Source organism: Excalfactoria chinensis, chromosome 3, assembly GCF_039878825.1.
Source record: "Excalfactoria chinensis isolate bCotChi1 chromosome 3, bCotChi1.hap2, whole genome shotgun sequence".
NCBI classification, from domain to species: Eukaryota; Metazoa; Chordata; class Aves; order Galliformes; family Phasianidae; genus Excalfactoria; species Excalfactoria chinensis.
In genome coordinates, this window is record NC_092827.1 from 89599118 (window position 1) to 89620234 (window position 21117).

Sequence of the window (21117 nt, forward strand, 5' to 3'; positions counted from 1 at the left end):
GTTATTTTTCACATCCCTTGACAAGTGCATTTTGATCTGTGCCTTGGCTTTCCTGATTCCATATCTACATGTTATGTTATATCATAATCATCCTCTAATAAATGCCATTCCAAATCTGCATCATCTAACAGTGAAGGACCCAGATTAGTGACATTGCTATTACCATGCGGCCAGCTGAGATCCATCTGAAGCATTTAAAACTGCAGCTCAGGCACCACCTCTGCAACTGTTAACTATATTCTTTCTGTGTCATTTATCTTGAAATTTAGTTAAAAGATCCATAGTTCTTTATTTCAGACTTTGAATGTGGAGTTTATAAGCAGTTCTGCTGTGAGAAGGCCTCCGAATACAGCAATTAACAACTCTTTTTAGTGCATAAATAAGCAATGTTGTCCTGGTAGCATCTCTTAAAGTGGATTAACTGCCAGCAAAATAATGCCTGTACTAATTTTGTGTTTGCATGCATGTATATATATTTATCTTTTTTTTTTTTTAATTCTTTTTTCTCTTTCAGAGCACTTTTTCTAATGACAAAAAGCAACTTCCAGCCTCCTAAACTAAAGGACAAAATGAAATGGTAAGCACTTCTCTGTTTCAGTAGATGATGGTCATGTATTTCACTGGGCTGATTTTACCATTTCCTTTTACAGGTCCAATAGTTTCCATCATTTTGTGAAAATGGCACTTACAAAAAATCCTAAAAAAAGACCTACAGCTGAAAAATTACTACAGGTATAAATTTGTTGGGTTTTCCTTAACTTTTCTTTTTTGTAAATTATAAAATGGAAATGTGCTTAATATGGCTGTTTGGAATTTTAATCTGTTTCTTCTTTGTTTTGTCTTTCAGCATCCTTTTGTTACTCAGCCATTAAACCGAAGTCTTGCTATTGAACTTTTGGATAAAATGAATAATCCTGATCATTCCACATACCATGACTTTGATGATGATGATCCTGAGGTAAGAATATGCTGTATCTACAGAATCAGGTTGGATTTGTTTTCCAATAAAACAAAATGGTTGGCTCCCTTATAAATAAACCATTGTATCTGCTGGCAACTGTCCTTCATTTTCCTGTGACAGTGACTCTTGTGGTGGTTAGGATGATAACTGAAAAGGTTGCAGAGAGGAAAGTGCTTATGTTTGAGCATTAACACTGTATTTCTTGGCTTTGACTGCTCTTGAGATCTGTCCCATGCCTAAAGTTGCACCAAAATGGCAGTTGTGTTGGAAGCTAACCTACATTCCTTTGTCCTCAAGCACAGTTCGGGTGCCTGCTGTTTCTATTGATTTGTTGTCAGCATAGGTCTTTCAAGGTGAGTTGAGGACTCTGTCCTTATGACAGAGTGATGAGGATTTGGCTACTTCCAGTAATTCTGTCGACAAGGAAAAGGAAGTGCAAGGGCAGATTCTGCATGTAGCACAGTGTGAATATCAGTGAACATCTGTGGCAGGATGCAAGGAACTTGGAAAATAATACTGCAAAGGCAAAAATGCCTGTCCTCCCCTGCTAAAACCTGGCTCATGGCACTGGTGTTACAAATGCTCACGCACAGTGAGCAAGTGAGCAATGCCTTTCAGCAGAGGATTATGAGTAAGCAACCTTTCAGCACTGTGTTTGAAATACTTCAGTGGAAAACAGATCAGACCTTGAGCTGCATCTTGGGCTATCAGGCCATTTTAAAAATGCAAAACAAACAAACTGGGACGGCAGAAGTAGAGGACTGGCACAAGTTCCAAAACCAAACACGTGCCTGTGAGGTATATGGGAGAAAAATACCTTTAGTCCTGAAGCCCATCCTGCTTCAGAAAAGAAGTGAATGTAGAAGTGATGTGAAACACTATGGTATGTATGTAAGATTCTAATATATAGCAAGGAAATTGCGTGTGATGAAAACAGGAGGGGATTAATGCTTTCAGATAAGGAGTCATGCATGAATCATGAAATCTTGTGAACCACTTAAAGCTCTTTTCCATTGCTTTGGAGATAAAGGCTGCCAAATGAAGATTAGAATTAGTATTTATAAAAGCAAAGTTTGTATCAAATATCTGACCCCATTGTGTCAGATTACTTTAAAAATTGTTCTGCTACCATATATTCAAAACAGAAATGTAGCAAACGTGCAGTTCTCATAGATTACTTGTGGTGATGTTGTAGAGAATATTTTTTTTCCTAGATATTAAGACTTATTCACAGAAGGTCTTCTGATAACTGAGTTTTAGGATTTATGTTAGTCATTTTGGGGCCTGATTGTATATAGCAGACAACTGGTCTTGTAGTCTTGCTAAGAAACCTCATGTTATGGTTTTTAAAAGAACCTGCAACAGTGGATGTGGAGGGGAGAGAGAGGATCCAACAGGGTTGAGGAAAAGCAAGTGAGATCTTAAAGTCCGTGGTACTTCATTCTGTAAGTAGAAGTAAATAGGGTATCTAAACACAGGAAAATACCATCAACAAGTCTGAGTTAGTATTACTAGTTATTTTGGATGCTGACAATACCAGTAAACTGAAAGGCACGAAAAGGAACTGTTAACGTGGGAAAAAGCAGTTGTTGATTAGCATTGTCTTTGCTTGCTCAAACTCAGGGTTTAAAAATACTTGCACTGAAATTGAAGCTGTTTTCAGGGGAAACGTCTCCAAATAATTTTAACTTTAACATACAAAAGCATTATTTTTGGCTTCCACTTATTTTCTTTGTTGATGCTATGCTAAAGTAATGTGCTTTTAAAAAAATGCACGGTATTGTTTCAAATGAAATAGATTTTGAAGTATTTTATTTTTGTTTTCTAGCCTCTGGTTGTGCCTCATAGAATTCATTCGACAAGTAGAAATGTGAGAGAAGAAAAGACGCGCTCTGAAATAAACTGTAAGCACATGCTGATGACATTCTGAAATTAATTGTTGATATTCACCTGAGGGGAGGCTATCGGAAAGAAGGGGACAAACTATCCAGGTTTCTTATGATAGGATAATGGAAAATGGTTACAAACTAAAAGAGGGAAGGTGTAGATTGGTTATAAGTAAAATGTGCTTTATGATAAGGGTGATGAGACACTGGTGCAAGTTGCCCAGAGAGGTGGTAGATGCTCCATCCCTGGAGACATTCAAGGTCAGGCTGGATGGGCTCTGAGCACCTGGTGGAGCTGGAGGTATCCCTGTTCATTGCAGTGTGGGGTTGGACTACGTGGCCTTTAAAGGTCCCTTCCAACTCAAATGGTTTTATGAAAATTGTGACTGATATTCTGGGTATTTTACATACTTAGAAACATTTTAATTGATATGCAGTAAAATAAAAAAAAATGATATTTTACCTACTGATTTAGGTACGCAAAATATTTATGTAAAATAATACACCCTTGTCAGTACTTTAACAAGTCTTACTATTGCCTGATCTTAATTGAACAGGATGCAACCTGAGCTTTTCGAGAGCTGGTTGGTATAGCCCCATGTCCCAGACCAGCAAGGATATTCAATGTGGTGCCAGATTATGCTGGATGACAAAATGTCAGAGAGAGCTTTTTCTTCCTTAACTTAGTATATATCTGATGTTTTGGGTTTTGTGTTGAAACAGACACATAGGAATCAAGAAGGGAGGAAGTTGATCACTGGCCATAAGAAAGGGACTCTGTCTCCAAGTTGTAGTCATTCCTTTGCTTGAATTAAATTAAAGCATCACTGGCAGCTTCAGTTGTCTTTTTTTAGGCTAAAATAGAAGGGAAGTGTACTTGCCAGAGAGAAAGTGCTGATAACTCCCCCGAATAGGAATCAATTCTCTTTAGTGCTAATGAGACTCCATAAGGACAGATCCAAGAGTGAATTCACAAAGTTGATGTTTTTTTTCTGTAAATTGCAGCTATGTTACTTCCTTAATGAAGGGATTTCACTGTCCTATTTGCTGAATTCTTCTCCCGATCCTTTTAATGATGATTGTGCTCCCTTTCCTGAGAGTAGTTTCTGTGCCTGTTATTTTCTAGCAGGCACAAGTTTGTGTCTGTGTGTCAGATGTTTCCATCAGTGGATATATGATGGATATACATGGATATATGATATACTCATTAAACTGAATTACTTCTGTTAACCTTTAGGGTTAAGTGTTGTCTAATCACTGTCTTAATTTGTTTTCCTTTTCTCCTCTTTAGTTGGTCAAGTAAAATTTGATCCACCCTTGAGGAAAGAAACAGAGCCACATCATGAATTTGTGAGTAACAAGCAAGATGTGCAGTGCACTGTACATTATTCTCTGCAAATGTCCTCAGAGTAGGGGGAATCTAAGTTGTATAGTGTACTTTCTTAGCACTACTAAAATCTGTAGCAGTTTTCCCAATAAGTGGTAACATACTAGTCCAGAATTATTTGGTGCCGTTACACTCTGCAGCCAGACCCCTTAGTTGTGGCCTTTGCCAGGTGTGATGTATGTGCTATGTGATGTATGGGTTTTCTGTCTTTTATACTTTGTTGCCAAGTATATCATTCCCCTATTGTTTTAGTTATAGAATTGCTCTGTATGTGTACTGACATGCTTATCTCCCACGTGCTCATATTGACAGTGATAACTAATAGAAATAATCATAAAATTAGGAGCCTGGGAAGATATAGAATGCATTTAAAAATAGATTTTTGTTTATTTTTTTCATTTTCCTATGCAAACTAACTTTTTGTAGCTCAGGATCCCATCTGAAACACACTGAGTCTGGTTGAGTTGCTGTTTTGTGTAACAATATAGTGCTGATGGTTTTTCTCCTATGGATGGGTCTGCCAGTACAAGGTGTATGAGAACTCAGGTAGTGTGAGTAAAGGTGTTTGTGCTGTGTCACACCACTGCAGTAAATTCCTCTTCTATGGATGCTGTTGCATTCCGTATTTGTACACTTTGGTGGTTTCTTCACATTCCTAGTTAAAAAGAGAACTTCTTTGCTTCCTTACTGCAGACTACCGTGTTCTCTGTGTTTATATAAAGCAGGTATTAATGGAAATAAGTTGATTTAGTGATTTAGGTGAAAGGTACAGCAGCTGAGCTCCTGGAGTTGCCATTTTTCCTAGGAGTAGGTTGGTAGCTGGGCATGTACTTCTTTTTCCATAGTCTTCAGACCACAAGTGGGATTTCTGATGCTTATTGCCTTCGTATGGCTCTGTAGCTGTACTTATATCTCTTTCACAGTGCCCTGTCCTTTGTCAGTGGGCAAGGTGTCTCTGGGTGTGTGAGGTTGTGCACAGTATTGCTCTTCTGCAACTGGCGGAGCAGGTAGTCTGCAATTTCTGGAGTCTAATTGAGAACAATTTACCCAGTCACATTCAGGATGTCATGGTGATTTTAGATACGGTATTTAGATATTAGTGTAACTGCATTAGGGGTCCTAGCTGTAGATGTGTGTGTGAAACAACGTAGAGATTTTCTGTGGAGGTTAAAGGAAGCACTTCTGAGAGCACTTCTTTGGCAGGTATTCTTGGGAGAGAGAAATTGGACCTTCCACATTGGCTGTTAGCAACCATGACCTTTGCACTTTGGACCCTTTGGAAGCCCTTGCTGCTGCAAAAAGAGGCTTGAGCTGTCCAGATTAACTCTGGAAATTCTACTGTTTTGTAATCCTGTCAGTTTGTGTATTTCAAATCTCACCTTATCAGCTTGTGGAGATTAACAGCCACGCTGCCCATATTGAAATGAAACAAGCAGATGCGATCTGTCCATTTGAGATAAAAATGTGTTTATTTTAAGGCGTTTTTATATCAATGTATTAATAGATTATTTGTTGACCTGGCAGGAGTTTTTCTTTAGTACTAGTGTACAAGTTTGTTGTCAGTGTAAGTGTGAATGGCAAAGAATGCCCAATTATGGAGCAATCATCAGTTCGTCTGTCGCAGAATTACTGTGACGTATTTGAAAATGCCACTGCAAGCAAGAAATAGTTCCTTTAAAAAAATAGAATAAAACCAACATAACTGACGTGTTGGAGGTGTTCAAGGCCAGGTTGGATGGGGCCCTGGGCAACCTGATCTAGTAAACATGGAAGTTTGGTGGCCCTGCCAGGCAGGGGGGTTGGAATTTCATGATCCTTGAGGTCCCTTCCAACCCAGGTCATTCTGTGATTCTGTGATAACTGCTTACATCAAATGTTTTATTGTCAGTAGCTGTTCTTGTCACTGTGGGCTGGGAGTTAGGATAGTTGTCGGTTACTACAACTGCTGTTAGCCAAGAGAGGGATTGGGATCTTGAGAGTGATGATGTTCAGTCTAGAAAACAAAGACAAAATGTGTGGAAACAGTGGAAAACTCAGATTGGCACATTAAAAGCAGATGAGATCTTTCCAAGGGATGGATCTAGTGGGGAAAGACTGAATGAAAGCAAGGGCAAGAGATGCTGTTTCTTCCTTCAACAGCAACAATGTTGATATCTTTAATTAAAGTAGTTCTTCTGACCCTTTTGCTTTTGTCTCGCTAAAACATGCTTAATCTTCATGCTAACTGACCTAAGAGTATGAGTACTCAAGCCAAAGGACTGGACAACTGCTGCATGATGTTGGTGATGCACTTCAATTTTAAGCTGGTGCATACCCGACTCTTACTGAGATAGTCACCCAGTACCACAGCTTAGGTGATGAACATTGCTGTTATTTTGGTGTGACTCAGTAGTGTTTGGTGATGGGACGGTACCTTTTGCTGTGCTTTATCCCCCCTGAACTGCTCTAACGTGGTTTGAGCTTCAACTAACAAACTGTTCTTTCTTTTTTACTAAAAAGTTTCCCTTGATCTGTGTCTGGCTTTCAGTGACAATGTAAATAACTTGAGTTTCTTGATCTCTTATCTAATGAACAGCCTGACAGTAGCGATTTTTTGGACAATACAGAAGACATATACTACACTGCAAGATCTAACCTGGTATTTTGCATCTTATGCCTTTCTATGTCAGTGTTGGTTTTGTCCTTGTTTTACTTTTTCAGAGCTTGTGTTTTGTCCTGTTGTGCTGGTGTTCTCATCTGTGTAAAAGCCATTGCAATGTAGAAGGGAATTCTTAAGCTGTGTAGTACTGCAAATGTTTAATGCATGTTCATGTTTGGTTGAATTGCTTTTGTAGAAGGGGCTCAGTGTTATGCAGTCGTTTACAGTGCATGACTGTAATTTTTTAGTCATTCAAAAATAGGAAAGAACGATCTTGGTTGTTTTGTTTGGTAGTTCCTTTAAATAGTCCCCTGAAAGACTGTAAAATGATATAAACTTAAATATCCAAGTTCTCCAGACAGTAGTTAGGTTACAGAATGGATATAAACTTGATAGAAGTAACAGACAGCTGGGTCCTGAGTGTTTTCAATGGCATTTGGCACCCTTTGTACTCTGATACAGTTTCCAGATTTTCTGCTACCACACTGCTAAAAAAAACCCTCAGCTGCAGTACAAAAGTTACCATAGGAAGTGAGTTTACTCATTTCTTTGCTCTTTAGGCATTGCATTGTTTCAGAAGTAAGACTTTTGACTCTGACATCTTCCTATATGGTGGAAAAAAGCTTTCTGTGTTAGATGAAGAGCTTTGTTTCAGCGGCTTTCTTTGATTTGTGAGCTGCTTAATGTAGGCATGCTGCAGGGGAAAATGGAGAACTGAGCTGTTTGGGAATGTCTTGTTTTGTCTTTTTTAGTGCATTGGGTTTTATTTTGGATTTCTGGTTTTGGCTTCACTTGGCTTAACGTGCCTTGTATCTTCCAGTGCTGTAATTACTGAGAGCTTTCACTCTCTTTTCCATTCTCGGAAGGAATTTCATGTAGCTTTGCTTGACAGAAAAATATTTCAAAGTAGTTTGTGAAACAGAAGCTTCGGTTTGTCTGTATGAGTGCAATTGTTTTAGTTCTGGGGGTGCTTTCTTGGGTTTTTTTTCTTCAAGTTTTTCTCATCTTGGTTTTTATTTTTTTTTTTTTCATTTGATGCTTTTTTGACGTTGCTTTTGGTGTTGTTTCCTGTGATGTTAACCTACAGTCTGTGGGCCTGAGGGGCCAGTGGCAGCATGTCTGCCAGCTTAACTGTCCTTTCTTCCCTTGGAGAAGTGATTACTTTACTAAAGCGGGTGTAGTACTAATGTTACAATCATGAGAAGGCATAGCAGGACCAAAATTATTACCCTTAAAACATTTTGTCTGTATTTAAAAATGCATTCAGCAATAACCTCAAGTATGTGATATCTCGAGAAAAATGTGCAACTTCTTCCAGGTTATTTTTTTTCTATCACAGGGGTTGGAAGGGACCTCTGGAGATCATGTGCTCCAACCCCCCACTCCAGGTTCCCTACAGCAGGTTGTACAGAAAAGTACAGGCAGGTTATGACTATCTCTGGGGAAGGAGACCCTGCGGCCTCTCTGGGCAGCCTGTTCTGCTGCTTTGTCACCCTCACAGCAAATAAGTTTTTCCTTGTGTTTGCATGGGGTTTCCTGAGTTCCAGTTTGTGCCCATTGCCCCTTGTCCTGTTGCTGGGTGCTGCTGAAAAGAGCCTGGCTTCTGGGTGCAGGGTTTTTTTTAATTATTATTAATAGAATTATTCTGCATCACTGATGGTGAGATTTTAAAGCAGTGCATGGAAAGTGTGACAGATGTCATTACTCTGGATTTAAAAAAAAGAAGAAAAAAAAGACAAGAAACCCACAATTTTATTAAAATCAGTTTGTCTCACCAGGCTGCAAAAAGGTGAATTGAAGAAATAGAAAAATATTTGGAAATGAATTTGGGGAACAAAGCTGCTAATTTGAGGTCTTATGTTATGGTGATAGATGGAAATACTGATGCTATGGATACGGCTCAACTTGCTGTGTTTGTTAGTTAGAGGCGGTGGTAACAAAGGCAATGCCACTGAAGAAATGGCCATTAAAAGACACAACTACATCTCTTGCTTTGTACAAAGCAGTAAAATTACACTATAGCAATGTTCTTTAACGTTTGTTGACATACCTGGTATAGCTACAGGCACCCTGGCAATGGTTGGTTAATTAAAAACAAAAAAACAACCTTGTAAAATAAATAAAAAACAGTGCAGTTGCTACCAGAAACTCACTTTGATGAAATAGCACTGCGCTGTACATCAAGAAGGGCTTGAATCGTAGCCAGTCCTGGTTACCAGTTCCTTGTAAGTGTGAATGCTGATAATGGGGACGTTTTTACATATCTGAAGGCAGGGGGCTAAGTCAGGGTAAAATGTGAAAAAGACTTTATGAATTTCAGAACAAAGCAAGTAGTTTATGGAATCAAAAGGAAAATTTATGCCAGAACTTGAAGGTGAAAAATGGCTCAGATTTAGCATTTTTGGAGGATTTGACAGCTCATTTAAATGTAGTGAACGTGCATCTTCAAGGTGAAAATAAGCTTACCTGTGCTGCGTTTCAAACCATGGCAGTGTTCAAAATGGAACTGAAATTATGGCAAGCTGAAGTTATGGCATATAGTTGGATGTGTTGTGACACACTGGCTAATTGCAGCCCTGTGAACAGTGAAAAATATGCAGTTATAATTCCCATTGTGAAAAAGGAATTTGAGAGTAGGTTTCAAGATTGGTGATCGTTCTGGCAGTTATTTGGTACTTTTTACTGTTTTCAGTCAATGTTAAGTACATTACCTCCAAATTTGCAAATGGAATATATTGAGTTGCAATCAAATTCAACTTGAAGGAGAATTGTATCATGCCTCTTGGATTTGCTGTGTCACATTCTGGCTTGAGGTGGGTTGGTTTGACCTCTGTGAGGTTTTGTTTCCCGCTTCTGCTAGGAGTCACCTCTTAAGGCTAATCTGCAATCTGCACCCTGGATGCAGTGCACCTGCTCCCAGTAACTGGTCAATAACACTAGCCACTTTTTTCTTTTCATTAGAGAAAAAAATGAGGTGATTCTGCGTTGGAATTTATTTAATCTCAGAATGTTCAACATGCAGTGAAACACATTGGGCCCTACCTCTTTAGGAAGTGGGGGCAGAGGAGTTGGAAGGAACTTGGACAGAAGTTGTTTTCAGTTGCTATGAACTCGACATTCATTTTGGACTGGTTTGGCAAAGTATTCAGTCAGGGTTTTGCTGTTACTGTACAGTCCTCGCTGTGGTGCTTGCCAGATGCATTTATACATTTGGTCTTATTTAATTTATATTTATTTATTTGCTTATTCTGAGTGTAATCATTTTTAATAGTCTTTGTCAGCAGTTAATTTTGAGAATGGAATGTTTCAGCATAGCTTTTCTGTGTTAATGTTTTGTGGCATAGAAATTGAAATATTGGGAGGGAAATATTAAATTGGAGAGGAGTGACTGATACAGATGATGAACGTTGCCCAGTGAGGTTTGATTAGTTCATTTTTTTCCTCACTATAAGTGCATATGTATAATTTTCCTTTGTTAAAAACCACAAAGATTTTTATTCATAGTTGTTTGCAGTGTTTATTTTAGAGTTGTAATAGCTGCCAATTAGTTGGATTGCGAATAACCTTCATGCTTTGTTCTGCTTTGGATAATAAAATGGTGTGTGGTCCTTATCAGGAGAAAATAAATAGGAGTCAGGGTAAAAGTGCAGAGGGATCAAGAATTTGGGGTTGGCTTTATTTATTTATTTATTTTTACTCTTTTTGCTCCCTGTATATTTTGGATACTTTCTTCTTTGGCAAGAGAGATGAGATGATGAATTTCTTTGCTAGGAAGCAGTTTAAAAATGTTGTGGACGTTTGCCCTTTTCACTGAGGCCGTACTGTGGTTATATAGCAGTGTTCTATTAGGTGGATTTGAAATAGTGCTGTTTGTGTGAAGTGGATACTCATAGGGAAAATGTGTAGAGAACTGAAACACAGGGAAAAGGAGAACTATGGCTACGAAGCAGTGGTGTGCAGGAAGAGCTCGGTCAGTCACAGGGAGGTGTGTACTTGTGCTCATGGTTTACAAAAAAGAAGTATGTATTTAATCAGCTCTTTTGTGCTGCTCTGTGCCATCCAGTGAAATTCAAGAATTAATGCCCTCATCTTGTTAAAAATGCAAAGTTGAGCTTACTCATTAATATCAGAGTTCTCGTAAAATAAGCATTCTCTTCTATGAAGCGGCACAATAGGAACTGCGTCATCTTTGCTTTATTGAGAAACAGAGATGTGTGTGTTCCTTCTTGTTAACAGTCTAGAGGTGTTTAGTAGTCTTCAAAATTCAGATTTCTTTCCCCAACACTTCTTGGGATTTAAAGCCTTAATTTTTGTTACTCTAGATGGGGACCAGTTAAGGGGGAATGGTTTTAAAGTGAAGGAAGGCGGGTTTAGGTTAGGTGTCAGAGGGAAGTTCTTCACTGACAGGATGGTGAAGTGATGGCACAGGCTGCCTGGAGAGACTGTGGATACCCCATCCCTGGAGGTGTTTAAGACCAGGTTGGATGGGGCCCTGGGCAATGCAGTGTAGTACTTAATCCAACACTTGGCAATCCCTCATGCGTTGAGGGGTTGGAACTTTATGATCCTTGAGGGCTCTTCCAACCCAAAGCATTATGTGATTCTATGAAAGTATCTTATTTCTTAATAGGCTGAAGTGTCAGATAGCAGATGGGGAAGTAGCTGAATTGACGGTTCCCTGTTTTGCTTTTTAAAGTCTGAACACCTAAAAATATATGTATTTTTAGTACAGCTCAGCCCTGGGGAACAAATGTCTTAATTAGAAATACTGTGTCAAAGTAATAAGCATCATGAAATTCTACTGAAAATTAAATACCATTTTTTGAAGCTTCAACTGGTGAAGATATTATAGTTTTTGTAGTTCCTGGGGAATTCTATGGCTTAGCCATACCCTCCCTCAAATTTGTCTTCACTTTGAGGAAGTCTTTACACTTTTGTAGTCATCGATTACTTGGCACAGTAGATCACACTGCAAGGTGTGATTTGTCTTAAACGACCATCGAATGGAAAACTGTGTGAAGAAATAGTGCTTGTTCCTTGTACTGTCTTTTCTTCCCAAAGTGATTGCCATCTGCAAATAGCTTTTTGTCTTGTACGCAGTTGCCTTGGTTCAGGAGTTGGTCATTAATAACCTGAGCTTATATGCAGAGTCATCTGAGACTGTGTCTTTTATGGCAAGGTTGTTAATTTGGCTGTAGGCCTTGAGCTTCTTTTGAAAAATGTCTGTCTAGTCATTCAGATTCTTCTAATGCAAATGTCTGTTCTAAAAAGAATTTTAGTTAACTAATCAACATTGTGTATATCTTAAAGAAAATATTCATGGAGATGGATAATGTCATTGGGCTGCCCTAAGGTGTGGGGAATGTAATAGCCTTTAAGTCAGTTTTTGCATCTCTTAGCAATTAATGATATTCTGTTCTTCAAACGGGAATCCATACCTAATAATACTTTTGTTGAAGTGTGTTTGTGTTAGACTTTAAAATTGGCTTACGTTGGTTGTTCTAATCAAGTGCAATAGTGCTCTGGAGGCTTTGCATGGTACGTGGAGTACTTAGCTATGTGTGTGTATTAAATATGTAGCTAGAGGGTTTAAGAAATTAGTGTTACAAGATACATTTGAAATAGAGGGTACAAAAAAACGTAGCACTTTTAAAAAGCTTGCTAGCTCTGAGCATTTATCTGTCAAAAGTACAGGAGAGTAAATTCTAGCAATAGCCGTTTGACCCCACATTTTGGTTGAAAATGAACAGTGTTTTAAAAGTCTACAAGAAAACTAGCAGTTCGATTAAGGATAAGAGAAGAAAAATATACATATTCTATTTTAATCACAGTCAGATGCTGATAGGATAATAGTAAGCTGAATAAAAGACAGCATTTGTCCCCTTAGAGTGTTTAAATGTAAGTAATTCTGGCAGATGTCATTTTTCATAAAGGGAGTTCCAGTGAGGTTAGGTGACAGATAAAGGCTCTTTATGTGTTATGGGGGGTTTGCTTATTTTCTTGTATTAGTTTTCCCAATGTTGCTGTATAAAATATAGTCTAGCATTGTGTGGTGTGTAATTGAATTGGACAGACCTTTTGGCTCTGTGTGGCATAAGATTTTTGTTTCCTGCTTTTGATTAATGTGATTTTGTGACACGTAGACAAAACATTTGTCACCTAAGCTGGAAATCCCAGGCTTCATTATACTGATCTGGGGTTGCTGTTCTCCAGCAGCCCTTGTTGTAGCATCCCTTCACGTGGCTTCCTGCTGCCTGCTTAACCAACTTGTTGGGGAGTGTGGTGGCATCTTATGTTTCCAGTCTTGTTATTTACTTCTCAGTGCCTGAATCCCTGAATCCCTGTGCTTACATTTGGCATCTGTGGGATTTTTGGAGGTGGCTTAGAAATAATTAAATTATCTCAGGAAAGTTAAATCAGTGTGTCCATGAGGTGAATTGGAGTATGTTAACTAGCTAACAGAATTGACTGGGGAGGGTGACAGATTTAGAGATTAATGAAGAGATTGAATTTGCAGAAGGCATGAGGCATGGGATGGTCTTTCATGGGGAGAGGAGCCTCGCTGAGCAAGGTGTTGGGGTATAAAAGGAGAATAGAATTGTGAAGAAGGAAGAAAAAGAACAGCATGTTAGTAGCGCCCATGTCTGAGGCCTGCCTTGTGGAGCTGGGGACATGGCCCTGGAGGGCAGGGAGCCTTCCTCCCCACCTGCAGGACTGCTTGCAAGCTCTTCTTTCCTGTCACTTCCTTTTCTGGCTCAGCTGACAGGTTTCATTTGAAAGCTGTGTGGCCCATTTAAGTCAGATGGTTGGAAACACATAGGGTTTGTTGGTGGTTTGGGGCTTCTTTGTTTAATTCTAGGAAGATGTGTGTGATAAATTTGGTACTAAGGTTGAAAAGTCGGTGCGTTCAAGGTTCAGGAAATGCCAGCAGTGGGCTTTCCTCTGCAGTTTTTATTCAAACCTCTGATCTGTGCATCCTTTTGCATCATGTAATTATATACTGCTTGTTTCCACAGTATCCCACTTGCATTGGGGAAAATATGGAAGCTCATGGAAGCAGTCATGTGCTGCTGACAGCTGTGGTAGAAACACCCATGCGGAAACTACTGCTTAGCTTTAGAGAGCAAAGTTGAGGGTGCAGTAAGCAAGTCCTGGGACTCTTTGCCAAGTGAAAAAGCAACCTTTCTTAGCATCCTGTTAAGTGATGGCCCTTCAGTCTGCAATTGGAAGTAGTAGTGGTTTGTGTTTTGTTGTCTTGGAGCACTGGCAAATCTCATACAAGGCTTTTCCCCTGACTTCTAAAATATTGTTTGAAAGGTCAGCCCACGTTGTTGTTGTCCAGCCCAAATGTATTGTTCTTACAGTTTGGATACCTCAGCATTGTTGTGAATGCTTTTGATATAGACTGCAGCTGAAAGAGAACTGTTGTATAGAAGATATTAGGGAACCTTTAAAATGTTGCCTGCTGTGTACCATCACTTGTATAGCATCATTTGTCACTAACTTAGGTGGTGAACAACTAATTTCTCATGGTGAATGCGCACAGCATTTTTGGGGGGAACGGGTTTACACGGATTGTGAGCCATTGGAAGAAGTAAATAGCCTGTAATTATATCAGTATTCTCCCAACAGAAGCAAAGTTGATGTTGCTTCAGTATGCTCTCTGTATTCTGCCTAATGAAATAAATCTGTATGCCATACGACATCTATTGGATAGTAGTGTCAGCAGCCTGTTGGCACTGCTTTTTCTAAGTAGCCTGCCCTCCACAATAGCTTGAGTGCTTCACTTTGCCACCCATTCTGTGTTAATATTGTGTTTTTTTTTCTTTTTGATATAAAAGATGATGTTAAAATATACATGAGAACAGAGAGTTATCCTTAAAATGTGTATCAGAGCTACAAAAGCACTTTTGCTGTCCTTTCTGCTCTTTGTTTTTTTGGTTTTTTTTCCACGTCCTCATGTGCTAAAGGCTTCTCAGGCTCTCTGCCAGAAGAACTCCCCATCTGAAAGAAGTACTGTTAATGCACTGAAGAGGGATGGATGGTGGGAGTCTGTAAGAAGTGGTGCAATAGCTCTGATGGAGTTTGGTCTATCACAAAGTCTTGATGTTGTTCCCTTTTTTGCAGCTCACTTATTTGGGTAAAAGATCTGTGTTTCCAAGGAAGAGGCTAATGACAGCTTTAGAAGGAGTTACACAGGGTAGCAATACAGTTTTAGAATGAATGCAAACTAACATAGAAGAGATTTTTGGGTGACAGGAGTATAAGGGACCAGGAGGGTCAGAGGAACTCAGTTGTTCATACTCGGGTGTTGTGGAGCATGATGTATGTGTCTGATGTTTGGATTTTCATTGTAAATATTCATTCTCTTGTATTTGTAGGATCTGCAGCTAGAATATGGTCACGGTCCTCAGGGTGGCTACTTCTTGGGTGCAAATAAGTGAGTAAGCAATGACATTTTTTTGTCTTATACTCCCTCGAGGCAGTTATAAGGCTATACATATATGTTTAAATGCATCAGCTGTAAATGATTTAGTAAGATGTCATGCCTGTTCATATCAGTTACAATTCCAAAGTAATTCTTTATTTCTATAGTAATAGTAGTTACAGTGATAAAGAATTACAGCTCTTTCCAGTGTTTGGGCTTTGTTGCTCGTACTGCCTCTTTGGCACTGTGAGTTGTAATCTTGGTCTGCTAGTTAACGGAACAGTAGTTGCCATGGAGTATGACTTTACCCCGTTTTTAGCTACCTGTGCTCCTCCTACCAGTTGCTCTGTGGACCCCTTGTTCATGTTACAGAGCAGTAGGAATATTCAGTAAAATTTACCTTTTTCAAAGGCCTTTAACTTCATAGGTTTAATGATTTTCTCATGTTAAGTGAAATAGATTTCAATGTAATCATTCTTTTCCACCTAATTTCTTAACTTCCATCTATGTGTGCCAGAATTAGGATGCCTGGCTTCGCATTGCTAAACGAAATCATTTAAAAAGGCATCAAATCTAAGCATAGAGCATGCTATTTTACAAGATCTATTAGACTGTATAATCAGAACGCCATAATCTTTACTCATTTTGTTGCTTCCTATCCCTGTATTTTGCCTGCCTATTCCTCTCCGTTTCCAAAGTCACAACAATGAAGTTCAGAATGTTAGAAACAATTAATATAGATTTGTTCCAGCAGTAGTTGAATCCTCGTGTCACTCTAGCTTTTCTTTATTGATACTGATTTTCTTAGGTAGCACGGTTGTCTTTTAAATTGGATCAAGCTAAAACTGTCCTTGCTTTACATTACGCAGATGACAATGAACATTGCATTTAATAGCAGTGCATTAATAAAAGCAGATGGAAGTGTGTTGTGTAACTTTGAAAAATGCAGTTCTGTTTGTTTGCAAGTACATGTTTGATTGATGTTCTGTAAGCCAGCTAAAATAACATGTTTGGGGTTAATTACTGTCAGAATCATAGGAGCATTTGACCTGGCTTTTGATAATTAAGTTTGTGTGCCATAATTAAACTGTCTTCTTATTCTTATTTATGCTGAAGGAGTCTCTTAAAATCAGTTGAAGAAGAGCTGCATCAGCGGTAAATCTATTTTTCTTTCCTCTTCTGTGTTTCTCTCATTTGCTCTTTGATTTCTTATGTCTGTCACAACTAGTTCTTATTTGACCCTGTACATGCTGAGAAGATATGGGAGAGGCTTAGTTGTCTGGATTGCAGCTATGCTTTAAATGATAATGTAATAACAGATAAATAGTTAACAAAAGGTAAAAGGAAATAAACATCTGTGGAAGGGGCTGTAGCCCTTAGACTCAGAGTTTTCCACAGTAGCTAAAGTCAGTTTATTCAAATTGACTCAGCTGTAAGACTTTGTTCCTTTCTGTAGGGGTCACGTGGCACATTTAGAAGATGATGATGATGATGCAGATGATGACGCTAAACAGTAAGTAACCTTTTCTTCTTGTAAAAAAGTGTGTGCGTGTCTGTGTGTGTCTGAAGCCTGATTTTTTTTTGAATGATGAAAATGAAGTTGAATTCAATTCAAGATACGAGTTTAGCGTAGTTTTTAGGTTACATCTCCAGAACTTTGCTTTTTGTGCTGATGAACTTGTGGTAAATCAGGGGGCGGGGGGGAAATGCTGTTCCTCATTTGATACAGTTGTCCTTTTGTCTTCTATATTTGAACAAAATCTCAGTATACTTCTGTTGAACCAGGTAGTTGTCTGACACCTCCCGGTGTCATTAGAAATGATAACTGTATTAAAATGAAACTCATGATAATTCTTAAGTAGTAAATATAACCAGGACTGAGTTTATTCTGTGCAGATTCTCAGCCAAGAGTTTTCTGGGACAGAAGGAACAAGCTTATGTGACTGCAAAGGCAGTCAGTAGGTATGTGCTAAAATAATAATGCTTATATTAAATTCCACTGGTAGAAGTATTTTGGAGCCTTTTCTGTTGACAGATGAAAACTGAAACAACTTCAAATACACAGACAGTATGTGGAAATTTACATTCCTAAGTAAATCCAGTGTAAAGGCAGAAAAGAAAGTTGCCTTTGAGGCAGATTTCTTGCTTACTTTTCTGTTAATGGATAATTTTGAAAGCTGTTGTTTCATGCCAGTAACCTGTAAAACATGCATGAAGTATCAATGGAATGTTTACTTTTCTACAGAGGAGTAAATAACTGTTTCTTTTCTTGAGTTGTTGTACTTGTTTCCTTGTAACAAAGGCAGGGCTTTTATTACTTCATCGAGTGTTAGGGACAGCCCTCTTCAGGAGGGGTAAGGCTGCTGAGCTCTGTAGTGTCTGGTGTCAGCTAGGTGACAGGGCATGAACCTTGCTTCGGTTAATGATCAACTTCTTAAAACACAGGTATGTTTGCCATGTGATACAAGTGACATTTACAGAAGAAAAATGGTTTTTAGCTTTTCGTAGGCTTTACTCCTTGAGAAATTCTTTCTGTTTCATTAAGTTGTCCAAAGACACGATCATTTACAATATGAACTACCAAGTGTTACTGCAAAGGGAAGAAACTGAAAACACTATTCACTGATCTGTTCACGTGGTTTGATCTGAGCGAAGAATCTGCTTTGCTCATAGCTGCTAGGCCTTGGTTATGGTAAGTTAGGCTTCCTTCACTGTAGAAATAAACAGCCCTCTATAAGTCCATACTGATATCTTTGCTCTAATCTTCACTGAAGACTCTGGATATCTACACTGCTGCAAGCCAGTTTGAATTGGTTCTTCCATCTGTACTAATCTCTAGATGTTTTTTGTATGTTTTTTGCTGTGCCTTCGTTTTAATTTTGTTCTCTTTTCTAGCTCTGTTTGCAGCTAGCATCATCTACTTCAGTACCGGTTCAGGACTTGGAACCTCTTGATTCTTGTTGTCTTGACATTCTTGCACTAATTGCCTTATCCTTTCACAAGCTTTGCCAGAACTTTGACCTAAAGATTTGGCTTTAGGGTGCTTCTGTCACTGTCATATTTCTGTGAATTGTCTTGTTCAGATTAAACAAGAAGGTACCTCAGAAACTCACAGAGATCTTCTAATTTGTCTGACACAAGCACAGTCACAGCTGGTGTTCTTAAAAAGTCCTGAGGATTTTGCTTCTTTCTCATACTTCATCCCCAATACTCTTGCCCTGCAGCAAAGGTCTTAGTGGTAAGCCTCAGGTGCCTTGATCTTTGCATCAGAGATTTGCTCTTTTTTACCTGCTTGAGTCTGACGCTGCTGTGGTGAGCTGGGACGTTATCTCAGTCTCTGGATAGATTTCTCTGGAGCTGAGATTCAGTGCTCTTGTTTGATTTGTATTCTGTGAGACGGAGCTGCAATTGAAGAGCATATGTGACATCAGTCGCTTCTTCCCTCAGATGCAGAACACATACAATGAAGCAGCTGTCCCCCTGCCACTCCAAACTGATGCCACCACATGACTCAAAACTGGGTGATTCATAACAGCAGAGAATCCACACACTTCAGAGAATAATATAAAATTGCCTTTTCTTCATTTAAATCTTTTATATTTTAATTTTTTTTTTGCACATGCAGTGAATTTGATGATGTTGGAACTTCTGCTAATGGAAGTTAGGAAGACAGAAATCACTGTGGCACTGCCCTGCATGGCCAGCGGTGACAAAGTACACATCAGCCTTGCTGTTGAAACCAGAGCATGCCGTCCTTTGTACAAACATCTGTCATACTTCTGCCTGATCACTGACTTTTTTTTAACACTTAGCTGCCCAGTGATACTGATGGCTGTCTGAAATGCAGGGAACAGTATGAAGGAAACTGTGAATGGAACATATGGAACTATAGAACATGATTTTATTTTAAAAAAAGGCAGAGCAGCTCTGCAAGGAGGTCAAGTTTTCCCAGCCACGTTTCTGATTTATTTAATGGAAGTAATCCTCTGTTCCAAAAGAAACAGTACAGAGCAAGAATTTATGAAAGCATCAACACTTTAGGAAATAAAGAAAAATGCTGCATATTTTCTAACCCACAGAGCCAACAGGAATAATGCATCTGATACCTCAGCTTTCTTGTTTCGTGCTGATAGTTTGTACTGCTGAGCCAAGTTGTGAAGTTAAAAACTTGTCTTTCTCAGAAGATTTCTATAGTGAAAAAGAAGCAGGAAAAAAGTGATAGCAGGTTAGCTGTACCCTGCAGACTTTGCTTTCATGTGTGAGGTTGTTCTGAAGATGTTAGCAGTGAATTTCCCAAGGAATGTCATCAGTCATATTCAACTTTGTTCTACGTACTTGCAAGTGGCTCTGTAGGAAACCTTACTTATTCCCTAAATCTTTCTCCCGTGAGCAGAGTAAATATAAGGCTTGCTTTGCATTTCCTTGCTTTCTTTTTTTTTTTTTCATTGCATGAATGTGTCCATCTCCAATAAATCAGTTTGCTTCGTTTTATGCTCTTGAGGGAGGATCTGTGATACTTGAGTTTTCTGTCGGTGCCTGTGGTGTGCAGAGCACAAGGGAAGTGTTTGGAGGTATTCAAGTATGATGTGCTTGTTTTGACAGAATAGCGCTGTTGATGAGTTAATGGTGTTCGTATAAAAGTTATTTGTGTAGAACTCATTAAACTCCGTACTTTCTTAAACAATGCAAAATGAGGTTCTAAGAACTATACCAGACAGCAAACTGTCTTGTTTCTTTACAGTGCCACTATGAAACCTAAAGTGCCACCTCCTATACCACCAAAGGTAAGCGAGGGTGACTTTGTTACCCAGAAAAAAAAGGAATGCCTTTAAAATAAGTAACGGTAGAAATGTCTAAGTGAATATGTTGACAGTTCTCTCAGTTGGTCTGTGACTTGGGGACTTTAATCAGGCTTTAAGTCAGTGTTACAATCACAGAGGTGTTGGCTCCTGTATTTGCAGCCTGGCAGATTTGCAGCAAGTCTTGCACTGCTCAGTGAATGAGTGGTGATACTTAGAGATAAGTTTGGATGTAGTTTTACGTGTGACCTCTTGAAGAGTAACTGAATCTTCTCACACTGACATTATCCAAATTCAAGCAAAACAAAGAAGCAAAACAAAATTCATATATTTATTTGTGAGATATTCGTATGCTTGCAAGGCAAAAACTGAAGGTGTGATTCCTCGCTGTCCTGTACCATCTGTCTGCATAATTGAGAAGGATTTTACAAACAGCGCAGCCAGTGTCTAAACAATGACCTGTTTTGTGATTCCCTTTCCTATTTCTGATCCCTTAAACAAAGCCTTGCCAGATCATTAAATATTTGTTATTTTCTACGTTCTAGTTTGGTTATCTGTAGTCATGAACAGTGACGCTTCTGTATATTGAATAATCTTTTAAAGTATAACTTGATTTGGAATTTGTCTGTTTGTAAGAGTTTTCTTTATTGCTATCAAATTTTTCCTAGCAAGTTTTTGTTTGTTTGTTTGTTTTTTTAATAAGCTTTCACGGCAGAATCCTACTTTATAAATTGATCTGTGAGATCTGCTTTGTGAAAATTGCTCATTGAGATGCAGCATACATGCAGTGAGTCTTTTTTCATGCTGCGTTTACTATTACTGTGTCTTTTCAGCCTAAATCCATCTTTATCCCCCAAGAAACTCATTCTTCTGAAAACGATAATCAGGGGACAATTAAGAGATGCCCAGCATCAGACAGCCCAGCAAAGTCTGCATCTCATGTTCCACCGAGACCACCACCGCCACGGTTACCTCCTCAGAAATCTCATGTTTTAGGTGAGAGTGATGCCAAGAAGTG

The 21117-nt window shown here is 38.8% G+C and overlaps 1 protein-coding gene across 3 annotated transcripts in view; it reads left to right on the plus strand.

Moving 5' to 3' along the window:
• Positions 1–21117, plus strand: part of MAP4K3 (mitogen-activated protein kinase kinase kinase kinase 3) — a 76993-nt gene that overhangs the window by 29520 nt on the left and 26356 nt on the right. For 2 of the 3 annotated variants that reach the window (XM_072331519.1, XM_072331520.1), the window contains exons 10-20: positions 515–577; positions 651–732; positions 848–958; positions 2790–2865; positions 4139–4197; positions 6810–6872; positions 15254–15312; positions 16417–16455; positions 16757–16813; positions 20042–20084; positions 20933–21095. In XM_072331519.1, coding sequence (XP_072187620.1) covers positions 515–577; positions 651–732; positions 848–958; positions 2790–2865; positions 4139–4197; positions 6810–6872; positions 15254–15312; positions 16417–16455; positions 16757–16813; positions 20042–20084; positions 20933–21095 — 815 coding nt within the window. The remainder of the gene's footprint in view (positions 1–514; positions 578–650; positions 733–847; positions 959–2789; positions 2866–4138; positions 4198–6809; positions 6873–15253; positions 15313–16416; positions 16456–16756; positions 16814–20041; positions 20085–20932; positions 21096–21117) is intronic. The other variant, XM_072331521.1, reaches the window with a different exon arrangement.